We start from the raw sequence: 18,051 nt of genomic DNA on the forward strand, positions 1-18,051 counted from the left end.
TTAAATAGAAATTTAACGGTGCCTCCTCTGACGGGCACCAGGTCCAAATTTATGTGAAATATCACCAACAGAGATGTAAACCACTACAATAAAACAAAACAAAAATAAACCAAAAATAGACTGACCATTACGCCCCATCTCAACAGAGGACCACAAGGCCAATAATGGTCAGGGAATCGCTGAATTTCGAACGCCAGACAAATCGCCGCAAAGGAGAATCAATCGAAAGATCAGTCCGCCACCCGATCCCCAGATCGAACCACCAATGCAGGGGAATTGAACAGTGGTGGTCCTGATGCAGCGAAAATTAAAAATAGAACAGATACAAGCACTCCAGTGCAAAGCCACACTACTGACGAAAGTAATCTTAACCAGTTTATATAGACGAATAATGAACTATGGATGGCAGATATATATATATATATCCGATAATTCAAAATAAAACATAAGCCAGTAGTACGGCAAAAAATGTAGAGCGAAAAATTAACATAAAATAACGTAAAAATAAACAAACAGGGAGGGGGAAGTAAAGGTAAGAGAAGTAAAGGTAAAGGTAATGGCTTAAACTTTTAAGCCATTATTTAAATATATATATATATATATATAAAACTTGGAAGGGAAAAAAAAATTATAAAATCTAAGTATAAAATATAAAAAAAAAAGGTAAGAAGAAGGACTCTTTATTATATACAGAAAGCAAGTAGAGTGAGAATGAACATTATGAATGAAGTAAATGTGTCTCTCCCCTGTCCCTTTGCCTGGTGGGTTCCCCAATGCCAGCTAACATATTTCACCCCCGGAGCAAGATGGGCAGTTTGACCGTCCTACTGGATTCGACACTACATGGACATGACAACCATCACCGACAAAGACATTCTGCAGCATTGCTGCCGACACACCATTGGCAATCTGAACTGGGTACTCTAACCCAGTTCCCTTTAAAACCCCATCCCCAGACCAGCAAGGGAGGAGACAGGTCTCTGTCTCCTACCCTCCCTCCCCTCTCTGCCTCCCCCATACTTTACCTGGTGGTGGCTTGTCTCCACTGAACTCTTTGAGGATGCCTACTCTATCATCCCTATCCTTCTATGTTTCGCCCCAGTCTTCTGTCTTCCCCCTCTCTCACTAAACTGACCGAGTACACCCCCTAACAATGCTGCTAAATTTTAATCAACATTTAAATCCTACAGCTTTCTTGTAAATTTCTTTTGGCCAAATTCTAGTGCACCCCCCCCCCTTTTTTTAAGGCCTTGCAACTGAAATCCTTGGAAATAAGGTGGTGGAGCCTGCCATAGTATTTAAATAATCTACTGGGTGCCTAACCTGCTTCCTCGTGGCAAAGTGTGGGTAATGGTGGGTCCCAATAGGGGCCCAACGGCTAATTGGTCAGAATAAATAAACACTACACAACAGTCCACTCCCCACACAATTTTTTAAATTTCTGGCCTCCACAGACTTCTGTGTCACTCAAAGAATACAATGCGAAAATGGGGGGGAACCCTTGTTGCCATCAGACAACTAACACACTTTATACTTTAGTCTTCTCCATAGGTGAAGCACTACTTATTCGAGATAGTGCAATACCATGGCGACTCGTGAAGGTATTCACAATATGAGATATAATTAAAACTATACATTAAAACTACTTTGGTAGTAGAAATGATGTGTGCATTAATAAAATTTTAAAAATTTTCTGTTTATACTCCAGCACAACAACCAAGTCAGTAGAGTTTACAATAAATCGTCAATACAAATATCGTATTTAGTAGTCACAGGCTTGAACCCCAATCCACACGAGGAACTCGTGCTATGCACTCTCGCTCCTGACCACTCGGCTATGTCATGCATAAGTAAACTCCTTCAATGATCATAATTTTTCATGAACAACTGTACTGCTTACAATTTCTTGCTGAGCTGCAGAATTTAAGACCAAACCAAGCTGCATTGCACAGCAACTGTACAGTTGACTCGTGCAAACAGTATGATCTTGTTGGTTGGTCATGTTTATGCCTGTTCAGTTTTGCCTACGTAACAATGGACACAACAGGCAAGGAACAGTATGATGCAGAATGGCAGTGCATTTCATCAAATGGGGACTAACTTTGAAAAGGACCATCAAATTATTAATGATTAATAAAGGTATGTTGTGAAAAAAATCGCATGTGTACCCTGTACGCACAAAAAATGTTTTATTTTATGTGAAAACATCTTTGACAAAAATCAAAACTGTTTAAATTTTTAAAATTAAACAGCTAGAACCAAATTTATAAATGATGTAATGTTTTATGCTCACACCTGCTACTTACTCTACTGAATCAATGTTAGTGACTGAGTTAGTGTCATTAGCACCATTTAGGAAGTGATGTCATTTGTGTCATTTCTGTCCTCACATTTTAATTACTAATTGGGTTTATTTCTGTCCAAAATATTTAGTATGAATGACGTAACATTTAATGTTTATGCCTGCTACTTACTCTACCGAATCAACATTAGTAACTGAATTAGCATTATTTAGGAAGTGACATCATTTCCGTCTCACATTTTCATTACCAATTGGTTTTACTTCAGTCTAAAAAAATTTAGTAGTGCTGCCAAAGATGTTTTTGCATCAAAAAAAAAAATTATGATCATTCTTTATTGAACAGCCTCATATATATATATACAAAATTTAGTAGATGCTGCCAAAGATGTTTTCGCATCAAAAAAAAAATTATGATCATTCTTTATTGAACAGTCTCATATATATATATATATATATATTGGAGGGATACAAGGACTAATAGATTAACAGTAGCCACTGGCAGAGGAGAAAGTGATTCTTGCACTGCTTCTATTGGAATGAGCAGCAGCCTGGAAAATAAGATGCAGGATATTTCAGAGACTGCTGGGAATCATGGGGGTACAAGTAGACACATGGGTTGTGTTAGGGTGACTAGGAGGAAGAGCAGGTGCATGTATACTTGCGTGTACACCAATGCTAGGAGTTTAGTAAATAAATTTGATGAATTTGAGTTATTGCTCAAAACATCAAAGGCAGATATCGTGGGGATTTCAGAGACGTGGTGTCACACAGATATAAGGAATGCAGAACTGGAATTTGGGGAGTACAATGTCTACAGAAAGGATAGACAGGATAGGAAGGGAGGAGGGGTTATGCTATTAGTTAAGAACCACATAAAATCCAAGGAAGTGAAGCCAGTCGACATCAATGGACAGTGCAGTGTTGAGTCAGTTTGGTGTGACATAAGCATTGAGAGATCAAAATTGAGAGTAGGAGTGTGCTATAGGCCTAATGACTCTGATGAGTATAATAAGAAACTGTACAGAGAAATAGAGTGGGGCAGTAAATCAGAGTCTTATAATGGGGGATTTTAATTTCCCAGATATTGACTGGAATTTGGGGGCTGGTCACTCACACACTACCAAGGCTTTTGTGGATTTATTGGATGATTGTTTTCTACATCAGCATGTTCGGGAGGCAACTAGAGGGAGTAATACTCTTGATTTGATTATCAGTAGTGATTCTTCATGCATTAAGAATCTGCAGATAAATGAACCACTAGGTGGCAGTGATCACAGTGTTCTGAAGTGGGAGTTACTCAAAGAGGTAACTACCATTAGGGGTAAAGAGAAGGGGTATTGCTTTCGTAAAGGCAACTACGATGGTCTGAGACAGTATTTAAATTCTATACAGTGGGATCAACTGATGATGTTACCAACAGCAAATTGAAAATGGGAAGCATTCAAAGAACTTATCTTGCAAGCTACTGGGCTTTACATACCAACTAAGAAATACTGTTCAAGGTTTAGGCCTAAATGAATGTCAGATGAACTAATGAGGCATATGACAGAGAAGAAAAATGCATGGGATACATACAGATTAACACGTGACACAGAAGCCTATGATAGATACAAGTTGATCTGTAACCAAGTTACAAAGGAGGTTAAGCAGGCAAAGGCAGTTTTTTTTTTTTTTTTTTTGTTAGTTGGTGCTTCAGCTTCTATGGCCATATTGCACCTCCCAAAGTTTTTGCATTTTACTGTGATCCAAGCCCGAGGCGGGAATCGAACCCGCGACCTTTGGGTTGCCAGGCAGGCACTTTACATACCTGGCTAGCCCAGTCGGCGGCGAAGGCAGATTACGAGAGATCCTTGGCAAGGGATGCGAAGAAAAACAGCAAAGAGTTCTTTACTTATGTAAACTCTAGAAGGAAGGGGATGAATCAGATTGGTCCACTTGATATCGATGGGTCAACTGTTGATGACCCTGCTCAGGTAGCTAACAAACTAAATGAATATTTTGCATCGACATTCACACATGAGGAGTTATTCAGCAAGGGGAATGCCAGAGGTGTATTCAACTCTAGCAGTAAGCTAGAGAATCTTGTAATAACTGAGAGTAAAGTGGAGGAGAAATTGTTGAAGATAAACACAAGAAAGGGACCTGGGGTGGATGGGATCTATCCAGTTATATTAAAGGAGGCAGCAAAGGAAGTAAGCAAACCCTTAGCCATAATTATGAGAGCTTCCTTGGACTCAGGGGAGGTACCCATGGACTGGAGATGTGCAAATGTGACCCCAATTCACAAGGGAGGATCAAAGGCTGACACAAGTAATTATAGACCTGTGAGTTTAACTTCTGTTCCCGGAAATTAATGGAGGCACTGGTTAAAGAAGCACTGCAGGATCATCTAGACAAGACTTTGGTTATAGCTCGGACACAGCATGGTTTTGTTAAGGGGAAGTCTTGCCTAACCAATTTAATTGGATACTATGATGCAGTCACAAAAGAACTGGATGCAGGGAATAACTTTGATATTATATACTTGGATCTTAGAAAGGCTTTTGATACTGTTGCACATGGAAGACTGCTGCATAAATTGGAGTAGTGTGGCATTGGAGGCAAATTGCTGCTATGGATAAAGGGGTGGTTGAGGGGGAGAAGACAGAGAGTGGTAATCAATGGACACTGCTCATCGTGGACTAATGTTATTAGTGGAGTCCCTCAGGGTTCAGTATTGGGTCCTTTATTGTTCTCTGTATTTATAAATGATATTGATGATGGTACATCAGGCTTAATGTCCAAGTTTGGAGATGATACGAAACTTGGCAGGGTTGTCAAGGACACTACTGACACTATGCTGCTGCAACAGGATCTGGAAAGGTTGAGCAGATGGGCTGAGAGGTGGCAAATGAAGTTTAACATTGACAAATGTAAAGTACTACATATGGGAAACAGCAACCCCAGAGCAACGTATCAACTCTGTGCTACTACACTGACAGTGGTAGAGAATGAAAAGGACCTGGGGGTGGTTGTGCAGGCAGATATGAAGTTCTCTGAGCAGTGCAGACGGGCTGCAAGAGTAGCTCATGGTGTATTGTCAATGATATATAGGAATTTTTCTAGCAGGGATAAGGAGGTGATTATTCCCTTGTATAAGGCAATGGTCAGGCCACACCTAGAGTACTGTATACAGGCCTGGAGGCCTCATTTCAAGAAGGATGTAGAGCTGCTGGAACAAGTACAGTGAATGGAACAAAGATTAGTGAACGGAACAAAGGGGTGCTCTTACGAAGAAAGGCTTAAGTTTTGCGAATTACAGTGTCTGAAGACTAGGCACCAGCGAGGTGATCTGATAGAGATGTACAAAGCCTTGAATGGTTTGAGCATGCTCAATGCTGATGGGATTCTTCCTCTTGCTCAGAATAATCACTTGAGAGGGCATAAGTTCAAATTGAGGAAAGACAGATGTAGGATAGATGTGCGGAAATTTGCCTTTTAGCCAGCGGGTGGTTGGTAGGTGGAACAGACTTCCATCCCTTGTCGTGGAAGTTGATAGCCTAAATAAGTTTAAGGCTCAGCTGGACAGGTATTTCGAACGAACAGAGGGGTGAAGTGGAAGTGGATATTTTTTATTTATTTATTTTACTTTATTTTTTTTTTTTTGGCTGATGCTGCATAAGCTTGCTTTCTTGCATCAAATGCCTCTACTAATGCTAATATACAAGGTGATTGAGAAGTTTCACAACCCAGTTTAGGTAATTGTAATAGTTGTGAATATGATGTATATAAATATATTTGTCACATGGTCATTTCATTCCTCAGGGTGAATGAATTAATACAATTCTTGGTGCAAGTGTGCAAAAATCTGCATGTCTGAAACAACGTCCCATCTGTGACAATTCTTTGATGAGCATCTAATTTCTAGAGAAATGTTGCCATCAACATCAGCAAATTTGTCATCTCCAAATTTGCTCTGGAGTTATCTGAAGGAGCTGAAAATCAATGTTACAAGAGCAATTAAAAAGTCTTCTAGAGCTATGAAAAGTGGCTTCAAACATGGAAAAAAAAAGAATATATGCATGCATTAGAGAAAAAGGTGGCAATTTTCAACACTTGTTGAAAAGATTGCCAACAATAATACTGCTGTTGGGGAGGGTTTAAAAGAAATAATATATCAGTAGTAATTCACCAATATCAAAGCAGTCAGAGAGCTGTAAGAAATTTAAGAGAATGTAATTTTAGAAATGGATTTTTAAAATGTAAAACTACAATGATCCTTTACAGCAACCAATTCATAACTTCTAAATAAAACAGCCATGGAACAATTGTTGCAAAAATTCAGTGGGTTAGATCAGACTATCATGAAAACAACTGGTTTTTTAGCACAGCAATGCACCTGCACAGTCTACATTCATTTTTCAAAGATTTCCACTGCAAAAAGGAGGTAGTGAGATCAACACCCCCCCTCCCCATCCACCAGATTAACTCAAGGCTCCAGTTAACTTCATTCTCTTTCCAAAGTTAAAAATGAAGCTGAAATCATTTTCCTTTCATACTACTCAAAATAGTCAAAAAAATTGTGACCAACCATCTCAAGGAGATAATTCTGGAGCAATTTCAAGAATGCATTTAGCACAATTAAAAGGGATGTAACAAATATATGAAATCCCATGGGGACTTCATATATTTGTTACATCTGAATGATTTCCATAATAAATTCTTTTGTTGAACACTTGCTTTTTATTTTTTAAATTGTCTCAGTACTGTGTATAAAGTGAGAAATAAATTTAACATCTCTCAAAGTTGTCCTCAATTTCACCTCTCAATGGTGAAAATTCAACAACTAATTTCAATGCAAAACTAAGGGTATAGCCTATAGAATCTGAAATACAAGGATGAACTCAATGATCATTCATACATTGTTACAGTGAGATCTCTCCTGTTACAGCCTTTCACCTGAAATAATTAGTTAAAGAAATATACCATTACGTTAAAACAGCTTTTTTCAATTTATTTCATATAACGTTTGATGTTAATTATACTATTTGAAAATTTGCCTTATTATTTTAAAATTTACACTTACAATTTTTGCATCAAAATTGGAAGCTGCAACTTGGCTATAGTCTTGAACTTTAAAGCAAATACTTCAAGCATCCTCATTAGCAAGTCACGGCCCTTGATTAAAGATTTAAAAAATATATATATATATATATATATATATATTTTTTTTTTTTTTTGTATAGTTTAAGTACAATTAGTAAAATAGGTAAGATATATTTCATATAGGATAAGCTGGTAGCTACTTATATATATATATATATATATATATATATATATATATATATATAATAAAGACATATTTATTTTCAGTATTGGGTATGGTGTTGACTTGTCAATTGTAATTATCATGGAAAAATTGAGAATCCAGCAAGGTAAAAGCAAATAACCTGCAATTAAATTAGATAAACATAAAAATAATAATGATAATAACGATGGTACCTAAAGTAGTGTCCTAGGGCTTTAACTACTTCTTCAAAGGGTCAGCAGCCAAAACCATAGGAGCCACCGCAATAATCAGGGTCTCTGTTTCTGTTATGATGTATACATGTGAAACATATACATCATAATCGACCTGACAGAGACCAAAAAGAAGGAATATAAAATTCAAACATAAATAAAAATAAATATATAGTAGTGTAACATAGAGCTAAAAAGCTAAAACAATGTCAATTAAATCTAGTTAAAGGAAAAATGAATGAAAGTTTGAATTCAAAAAGAAGGCAAAATACAGCATGAAATTTAAACAAAGTAACTTAAGATTACAGAATAAAGTCAGGTTAATGCCAACTTACTGTTTGCTTAGACCGGAATCAGTGAAGTTAGCTACGTGTGGTGATTACAGAGTAAAGTCGGAGACCCAAAGAAGAAAGCCAATAGTCCGCTGTCGGGTTGGCTATGATGTATACGTGTATATTGGTGTATTGGGTAAGGGTGCTTGACAGGTCAGCACCCTTACCCAATACACTGAAAATAAACATTTGTCTATATTTCATTATGGCTGCTGGGTATTTCTACTATAACTAGTAGTGCCCCAGATCCATAACCCAGCTTAATAATTTAATATATTTTTTCTTGCTTGCTTAGTCATTCAGTAATGTGATTAAATCCTATTTTTTTTTATCAATATTATATATATATAATAATATATAAATATATATTATATATATATAGTAGTATAAATAGTAGTAATATACAACTGTTAAGAAGCAAAATAAGCAGAAAAAGGAAAATAACAAAAGTTATCGTATGTCTAATGCTCCAAAATGTGCAGTGCAGCAGTAAAGGAAGCAAAAGGATATAAATAATGTGTGGTTTGTAAAATAGATAAAGTGTCTGTGAAAATGGAAATGAAAAGTACACACGGTGCCTGAACTAAGAGAAGTTTATGGGATAGTCAAGAGTGGAAGTGTAGTAGTGGTTAAACAGGTGAAATAATTTGAAAAGCCTAGTACAAAAATGAACTGGGACTGAGGAAGCAAAAAAAATAAATAAATAAAATAAAATAACAAAGAAATAAATAAGTAAATAAATAACACTATATTCAGATATGGGAGGGCAATTTTAGCAAGAGGTCGAATAAGGGGATGGCAAATATGCAAAATCTGAATATAGTAGATGAAAATATGATACATAGTCAGGAAATTCAACAGGGAACTATTCCTGACCATGTATCAGTCACTGCGTATCCAAATTTGTCTGTAGTATTAGAAAAGGGGGGGAAGCAAATATGCTGCCTTTATTGTAATACTAGTAGACAAGGTAGTCCCCCAATGCAGTGTAAAAATAATAATGTAAATTAAAATAAATACAAATTTACCAAAGTGTAATGTGAAATATAATACACCCCTTCCGCACTTCACAAATTTTATATTTCACCCCTTCTGCACTTCACGTTTGTATATATTTCACATTACACTTTTGTAAATTTGTATTTATTTTAATTTACATTATTATTTTTACACTGCGCCAGGACTACCTTGTCTACTGGTATTACAATAAAGACAGCATATTTGCTTCCCCCCTTTTCTAATACTACAGACAAGTTTGGATAGCAGTGCCTGATACATGGACATGAGTCCATGAATCAGACACCCCTGTTGTATTTCTTGACTATGTATAATATTTTCATCTACTATATTCAAATTTTGCATATTTGCCATCCCCTGATTCGACCTCCTGCTAAAATTGCCCTCCCATATCTGAATATAGTGTTATTTATTTACTTATTCATTTCTTTGTTATTTTATTTTATTTATTTATTTTTTTTGCTTCCTCAGTCCCAGTTCATATTGGTACTAGATTTTTCAAATTCTTTCACCTGTTTAACCACTACTTCACTTCCACTTTTGACTATCCCTTAAACTTCTCATAGTTCAGGCACAGTGTGTACTTTCCATTTCCACAGACACTTTATCTATTTTACAAACCACACATGTGTGTGTGTGTGTGTGTGTGTGTGTGTGTGTGTGTGTGTGTGTGTGTGTGTGTGTGTGTGTGTGTGTGTGTGTGCGCGCTGCGCGCGCCACTGTTCTTAATATAGTAAAATCTTTTATAATCAAAAATCTTAATAACTGAATTTGTTAAATAACACTGAACAACAAAAAATTTTGCATCATTTCTTGTTATGGGCATGAAAGTAAGTTTACATTATAGATTTTGGGGTGCTAAACACAGAAATAGTGCTTAAAATGGCAGATTGGCTCTTGTTTTTGAAAAAAGTAGTTTTTTATAATTATAAAAGGTATTCTTTATTTATATGGTAGTAAGATATAGCTACAAACATACCTGTATCAATCAGAGGACCTTTTTACCTTTCGCTTGTATTCAGCTTCGAGAACATCCCTGTCACCATCCAACAATAATTGGCTAACATGGTGGCACTCCATTTGCTTTTGTGTCTTTGTTTGATCACTGTGATGTCTTGATGGAAGCGCTCATCGTGTTCATCGCCAATGGCACCACAGTTTGGCAGGAAGAAATCCAGTTGTGGGCGCAAGAAATTTATCTTCAATGACATGTTGCACCCCAGTTTTTCATAAGTAATGAGCTCTTCCACAAGCTGCCTGTAGTTGCTGGCTTTAACATTTCCTAGAAAATCAGTCAAAATGTTTCGAAAGGCTTTCCATGTTGATTTCTTGCTATCACTAAGGACACATTTGAACTGTTCGTTCTTTGAAAAGTTGCCTTATTTGTGGACCAATGAAAATGCTTGCCTTAATCTTCTCTCTACTGAGTCTTGGGAATTTCTCTTGCAAGCATGTGAATGCAGGACCATTCACTTACAAAGCCTTCACAAAATTTTTCATGAGCCCCAGTCTGATGTGGAGTGGTGGAAGCAAAACTTTATCTGGATGTATGGATCTACCAGAGGTTCAAATGCTACATTCTTCATTTCAGGTGTTAATGATTTTCATCGAAGCCAACTCCTCTTCTCGTAATGCATATCAATGGCACGAATATACCACTTGCAAAGAAAGCAGCAATACTTAATGTAACCCTTTTGTAGTCCTGATAAAATGGCAATTACCTTTAAATCACCATATACATGCCACTCATACATCTGATAGTGCACACCTAACAGGATGTTCTCTATGTTTGCGTATGTTTTTTTTTTTTTTTTTTGTGGATGGCAATACACAAGAGATATTGAAGGTAGCATATTTCCATTGTGTAATAACAGTCTTAAGGCTAACCTTGGAAGCATCTATAAAAAAGGCCGACCGGGCTAGCCGGGTGGGTAAAGTGCCTGCCTGCCTGGCAACCCAAAGGTCGTGGGTTCGATTCCCGCCTCAGGCTTGGATCAAAGTATTGCAAAACCCTTGGGAGGTGCATTATGGCCACAGAAGCTTATGTGCCAACAACTACAAAAAAAAAAAAAAAAAAAAATCTATAAATAGTCGGCATTCTTCAGGAATGTGCCTCATGTTCACTGCTGCCATTAGACAACATCCTTACAAACAGCCAGTTCACCTTCTGTTTGATAGAATTTATCATAGTCTTTATTTATAGTCTTTATCATAGTCTTTATGCACAAGAAGATTCTGCTGTTGTAGCCTCGAGGGCAAAAGCTCTGTCTTATTCTTCAGCAGTTCGAGATCCCTGATGAGGTCATTAAGCTCCTTTTCTGTGATCTTATGTGGTTCAGAAGAAATACGGTCTGGACAAAATGGTGGATCCCTTGACTTAGACAGCTTCTGTGCTCCTTTGTATATGTCAAGTTGATAGTCATTGGTCTCTTCATCTTCAACAGAGTATAAAGAAAAATGATTGGGTGGATCAGGAATAGGTAGTACTTCACCATGAGACATGAATTGCAGATAGTATATTTGGGTACATCACTGTCCACTTTTTCTTTGTTGTCTTTTAATAGGAGGCACCATAGAGCAGTAACAGTCTGTGATATGATTTGTTGGCTCCCTCCAATATCGTGGGCACTGCAAATGGCATAAAATGTCCCTTTTGATTCACCCATGCATTGAGTTTTGATGAACAGGTAGTGCAGCATATGTGTGGAGCCCAGTTCTTGTCCTGGTCACCTACTTTACACCCAAAGTAAAAGAAGTAGGACTTTTTTAAAGGACGCTTTCTTGAAGCTAGTGTGACTTCTCAATGTATGTAACAGAAGTCATCCAATTCACAAGAAGACGATTCACATGATTACAGGACATATTAATCTTACACAACACAAATACTGCGCAAAAAGTAGGAATCTCACAGAGAGCAACCATTAACTGAGAACAAATCACCTAGTACCTAGCCGTATTCGAGGTTTACTACAACAGAGTTGAAGATGCATTTGAGGTGAAAACAACTTATCATGTGATGCAGAGCGAGGCAACAGTTTCTGATCACAATGCAGAGTGGGGCAGCAGTTTCTGATCATGTGATAAGAGCATGGAGGTACTGATACTACTGTGTTGACACTAGTTTTCCCGAGAGCCGTAGTTGATAACGTAGAGTAACTCACTAATATGAGACCTCAACAGTAATTCGAAAAAGAGCTATTTGGCAAATTTTAAGGTGATTTTCATGTTGAGTAACATAAAATTAGTCAAGATTGGGTATTCCTGTTTTCGTGACATTTTATGTGTTGACCAGTGTAATCAGAAAAAATTACAACTCCTGACCTGAAATGTTTCAAATGGAAAAACTGGCTGTGGTCCAGTAGTTAGTGTGCATGGTCACATATAAGGAATTTGTGGATTTAGCTATATGCTGCCGCAAAATATGCACAGCTAAACTATGGTGCTGAAAGCCTTGCTGTCTTTCAATAATATCATCTCCCTCTATTGTAGACCTGGAGAGGATATAACACCAAGCATACAATATCTCCAAAATGCCCATGCCCAATTACGTGGACAAAGAATAATAGTTTGCATGGATGCCAACTGTAGGTCCAGATTATGGCATAGCCGTACTGATGACTGAAATGGTAACCACAATGGCCAACTGCTGGAGGGCTTCATTGTAACAACCCATTCATGGTATTAAACAGGCAAAAATCATTTACCTACCTTTAGTTCTGCTCACAGGAGGAGCAAGGCAACAACTTCAATAGCACATAAGTTAATGACATTATAAGTTTAAGTTTATCGAGTTGCCGATCGTATGATAAGAGCATGGTGGTACTGAAACAGCGGTGTTGACATGCATTTTGCAAAGAGCAGCAGTTGATAATGTAGAGTAACTCACTTATATGAGACCCCAACTGTAATTCGAAAACAAGAGCCAATCAACAAATTTTAATGTGAAGATTGGTGTTTAATGTGAAGACTTGGAAAGACTGGTGTGTCGAAGAATCATGGACCACATCTAACCATCAGACAGATTCAACATCTCCCCCCCCCCCAACAATGACAATAAGTTATAATATAAGGAAAGCAGATTGGGATACCTTCACAGAAACAACCTTCACAAACCTTTCGGTGTGAAATTTAGTGCCTGTTTTCTCTTTTATGTTTCAGGACCAGGAATTCTGGAGAATAGGAAGATATCCCAGATATGTTTCAGAAGTTTTCCCCAAGAGCATTGGCTATTGCAGATGGCTCTGCAATAGTGCATCAATTATATTGTAAGATCGATGAAGGATGAGATGTATACTTTCCCTTCATTTTCCGAATTGTATCCCAGACCACCTTAATGCTGGTAGACTGGGTAATAGATGATGTAAAATGGATCCACAATTCCTTTTGACTCTGACAGCTAATGTTGCGTGCTTTGGCACATGCCCGTCTAAAGGCTACAAGATTGACCACAGTAGGAAATCAGCGGAATATCCCCCAAGCTTTGTTTTGAGCCTTTTTTGCTGCTGTGCATTGTGAATACCACCATAGTTTGGGAAAAGGTGGAAACCAGGTAGATGTTTTCGGAATGGCATTGGCAGCTGCCTGGACGATATTTTCTGTGATGTACAAGACTGCAACATTGATAGGTTCCTGACTGACTGCATTGAGGTCAAAATTCAGCTGATAGTGGAAGGCATTCCAGTCAGCCTGATGTCTTCCACCGTGGTAACCTGAAAGGAAGACACTATCTTCAGCTGTGTAAGCAAGTGATCACTTCCATATGGGTTCTCCTTCACTTCCCAAGTGAGTAGAAAGGGGAGCAGATAGAACGATCAATGGCAGAAAATGTACAGGTAGGCATGTGGAAGAATGTGTAGGTTCCCACATTTAGAAGGGAGAAATCATTGTCATTTAGCATATGCTCTATGACTTGTCCCCTTCCACTGTTTCTAGCACTACTCCACAGGGTGTTATGTCCATTAAAATTCCCGAGAAGTAAGAAAGAAGGGGACAAGTTAAATTCATGTTCCATTAATATCAGTAAAACTGAAGATATTTCTTTTACTTCTTAGTCAACATAACTCCACAGGGTGTTATGTCCATTAAAATTCCCGAGAAGTAAGAAAGAAGGGGATAACAGTTACATTCATGTTCCATTAATATCAGTAAAACTGAAGATATTTCTTTTACTTCTTAGTCAAAAAGTAGTAATCTTGTGAGCAACTGCTCACAAGATCATCAAGGTGTTCCTGGGAGATGTCAGTCCCAGGTGGCAAATATATAGAGTAGATGGTTAACAAAAAACCCACTGTAAGGTGATTTGCAACAGCCTCTACGCTGGTTGTAAGTAGCAAGGGATGAACTGGGGTCTAGTTGCCTACAAGGGTAGCCACTCCTCCACGAGCAGGCCCAACCTCAATTCTATTCTTATGAAAAATTGTGACATTACACATGGTGTTGTCATAAGGTGTAATGTCACATTTGCCTTTAGGTAAGTCTCCTGCAAACAAAAGCATGCTGGCGTGTGCTTCCGCAGGAGGACCTTGATGTCATTAGTATTTCACCAGAATCCACAACATTCCATTGTAGGAATTTAGCCATTATTTTGGCTTGGTGGGTCCATCAGGCAGCTTCTGAAGTGATGAGGGTTTATTTGTCAGTCTTGGATTTATCTTTTTTGGGGAAGTATGGATGCTGACCCATGTCCATTTCCTGCTCCGCAAAGGGTACCAAGACTGATTCGTCTGGTATCTCCTTATCCTCTACATCCATCGTTTCTAGTATTATGGGTGGCTCTTCCGACCTTTTTGGCTTTTCTTTACCAGTTGGTTTTGGTAGTGCTGTAGCACTAGGCAGTATGGACATCAGAGTGGCAGCAGACTGTGTTTATTGGGTGGGCTTTTGTGAACACAATAAATAGCATACAATTGGAGTAAATGACTTTTTTGGTAGTACAATCATCTCAGTTTGTGCACTTTGCAGAAACCTTCTGGACGTATGAAGGCTTGGTGCTATTTATTGGTTGGATGTGTTTTCTAGCCTCCTGATAGGATATATTCAGCTGTGTTTTCATTTTTTGAATTTCTTTTTCATCCTTCTACCACTGGCATTCTCAAGAGAGAGAGAGGGATGCAGGGTACTCTCCTTGGCAATTAGTACAGTTTGGCTTAGAAGCTAAACATTCCTTGCTCTCGTGACCTTTAACACCACAGCAAACACAGGCAGGGGAGCCACAACAAGCTGTTTGGGAGTAGCCATACTTTTGGCATTTAAAATGCCTCAGTGGGTGTGGGATGATGTAGATCCTCACTGAGCAGTTTAAGTAGCCTGCCTTTATAGAAATTGGAGGCCGTGGGGTGTTGAATATTAGGATGAGAACTCGGGTGGGGACAAGATTCCCATCCTTTCACATCGATATTCTCTTGACAGCTGTCACTCCTTGGTCTCTCAATTCAGAGCAGATCTCTTCTTCAGAGACGTGAAGGTGGTCCTACTCTGATATGACACAGTATGAAGAGTTTAGTTTTTATGGGGGGTGACGATGATGGGTATTACCCTCTATTGATGTAGCTTTCAAATTTTTTTCGGCATTTTTTTATTTACTGCTTCGATTAAAATGTCTCCAGAACCAGCTGTTTAACGGATTTAGGGGATCCTGCTATCCCTTCTAATCCTTTCCGGATGAAGAAGGGTGACACCTTCCCAATTGGCTGCTCTCCAGTGGAATGGAGAATGAGGAAAAGTGGTATCACAGATGGTGTTTTATCCTCAGTTCTGGCTCTTTTAACAGAAATGGTGTCATTTTCATCTGATCGGTTAGGTACAGGCCTTGTTGGGGCCCCAGAAGAATAGGATTTAAATTATTCATATGAGTAAGATAAAAATTTCTGATGCCCTAAGGACCTCACCACAGCGGAGCCCTATGAGGGGACGCCCACTCATGAACTAGCAGGTACTGCATACACGAATGGGACACCAAGTTTGCTTAGGAGCACCATACACACATTTCCAATAATCCATTCCGGGACCAAGGGGAGGGAGACTTATTGGAATGCAGCTGACCCTAGCACTATGAACCATCCACTGATTAATCCCAGTTGGGCTGGTCCGAGACCTCCTGTCTTGTCGAAGCAGGGGCCAAAGTGGTGTATTCAGGCTGGGTCCCCCTTTCCGAGTTTTCACAGGCCGTGGCACACACCGGATTGCAATGATGTAACCCTGAAACCCAACGTATGGGTGTTAGATCCCAGTGATGTTAATCTGGAAAGCCAGCAGCATCACTGGGAGGTCCCCTCACCAAGTACAGGTTCCCACGTAGAGGAGTATTAAAGGATGCCCACTGGGTTCAGTACTAGGCCCATTTTTCTGGAACTGAGTGCTGGATGAGCTCCTAAATACAAATCTTGGACAAGTTAAAACAATAGCCTTTGCAGATGACAGTCAAAGCAAGTTCCAGAGCAAATCTAGAGCATCAGGCAAGTCAAGCATTACAGAAACTTCAAAAAGGAACAAAAACCCACCAACTCACTGTTTCTTCAGCAAAGACAAAATCCATATTGCTCAAAAGTACTTTTAACAAGTAATATAAAAAAAATTTTTTTTAAAGTCAGTTCCTACTTAGGTCAACAAAGAAAAATTTTATTTTAGTTACTTTTTATTAAATAATTACAATTAATATAAATATGTATATACATATGACAGAATCACAATATTAAGTGGCAAAATAGAAAGCGAATTTCCTTGCAATTTTCCATTTTCCTTTCTATATATGGTGTTGGACTATTATTTTTATTCACATGTTTCATTTTCCATTTTGTTCCCTCCTTGACTCAGACCCAGAATGAAAAAAGAATCTGAAAAAGAAATTTTTTTCCAGCGATCTACATGCTTCGCCACTGACGGTATTTATTCCTAAATTTATATCCTGCTAAATATCTTATATAAGAGAAATTTTTTTCTCCCATATAAAACTAAAATTAATTAATTAAATTTAATTAATGAATTAATATTTGAAAAAACTGTATTAGCATCAAGTGTCATCCACTACAAATTTAAAAAAATGTATTTGAACTTGAGTGGATGAATAAAAAGTATTTTATTAACGACTGAAAATTTGAACAAGATGTATAAATATATATAGGGAGAGTGTGAACTAATAGTAGGAATTGAAAAAACAGAAGACCTCAAGTCAGAATCAATAATACCACAATTAAACTGGTAGAAGAACTAGGGATAGTATTCGATAGTAAATTTTATTCTACCCTCATTTAGCATACCTCTCTAAAAAAAAGTAAGAAACTATGCAGCCATGATCTCCAGAATTGGTAAGTCTGACTGGGAATTAAAAAGAAAAACCCTTGCTCTTATATATAAAGCTGTTTTTCCTTCCAGTTATCTCTTATGGGGCTGGAATTAAGTACAATAGAACATCATTAGTTAGAAACAAAGCAAAACTAGATACAATACAAAGAGCTATTCTACTTGTCACCACCAGAGCCTGCCATACTGAAAGTACCCCTGACTTGCAAGTATTAACTGGAACAATGCCCCTATATTTGGAAGTGACATGAACAGGCCAGCATTACAGACTCAAAAAAGGAATACCCATCCAACATTTGGGTATTACCCTGGACTGACTAATAACATCAGACAGGAAAAGAAGAAAATAGCCACATCTCTCCAACAATTGTGCCAAACAAGCTGGGAACAGTCAACAAGGGTGAAGTAACTAGGAAATATCTACCCCCAAGTCAGCTTGTCTATCTTAAGCACCCACAGCCCCCTATGGTACTCACCAAGCATGTTCATGACTTTCTTACTCACTGGACATGGCTCACTAAATGCCAACCTACACAGTCTGGGGCTGGTTGAGGACCCCCATTGTGCATGCGGAAATGTTGAGAACTGGGAAGGGAGCATATA

At 38.1% G+C, this 18,051-nt stretch overlaps 1 protein-coding gene across 6 annotated transcripts in view; it reads right to left on the reverse strand.

Moving 5' to 3' along the window:
* The window catches only part of Nipped-A (Transcription-associated protein Nipped-A), a 1,216,281-nt gene that overhangs the window by 1,037,279 nt on the left and 160,951 nt on the right, over positions 1-18,051 (reverse strand). For all 6 annotated transcript variants that reach the window (XM_090382460.1, XM_090382459.1, XM_090382462.1 and 3 more), the window contains one exon: positions 7,368-7,459. In XM_090382460.1, the coding sequence (XP_090238586.1) occupies positions 7,368-7,459 (92 nt within the window). The remainder of the gene's footprint in view (positions 1-7,367; positions 7,460-18,051) is intronic.

The sequence above is a fragment of the Mastigoproctus giganteus genome, chromosome 10, assembly GCF_048544385.1.
Source record: "Mastigoproctus giganteus isolate SK-2022 chromosome 10, ASM4854438v1, whole genome shotgun sequence".
NCBI classification, from domain to species: Eukaryota; Metazoa; Arthropoda; class Arachnida; order Uropygi; family Thelyphonidae; genus Mastigoproctus; species Mastigoproctus giganteus.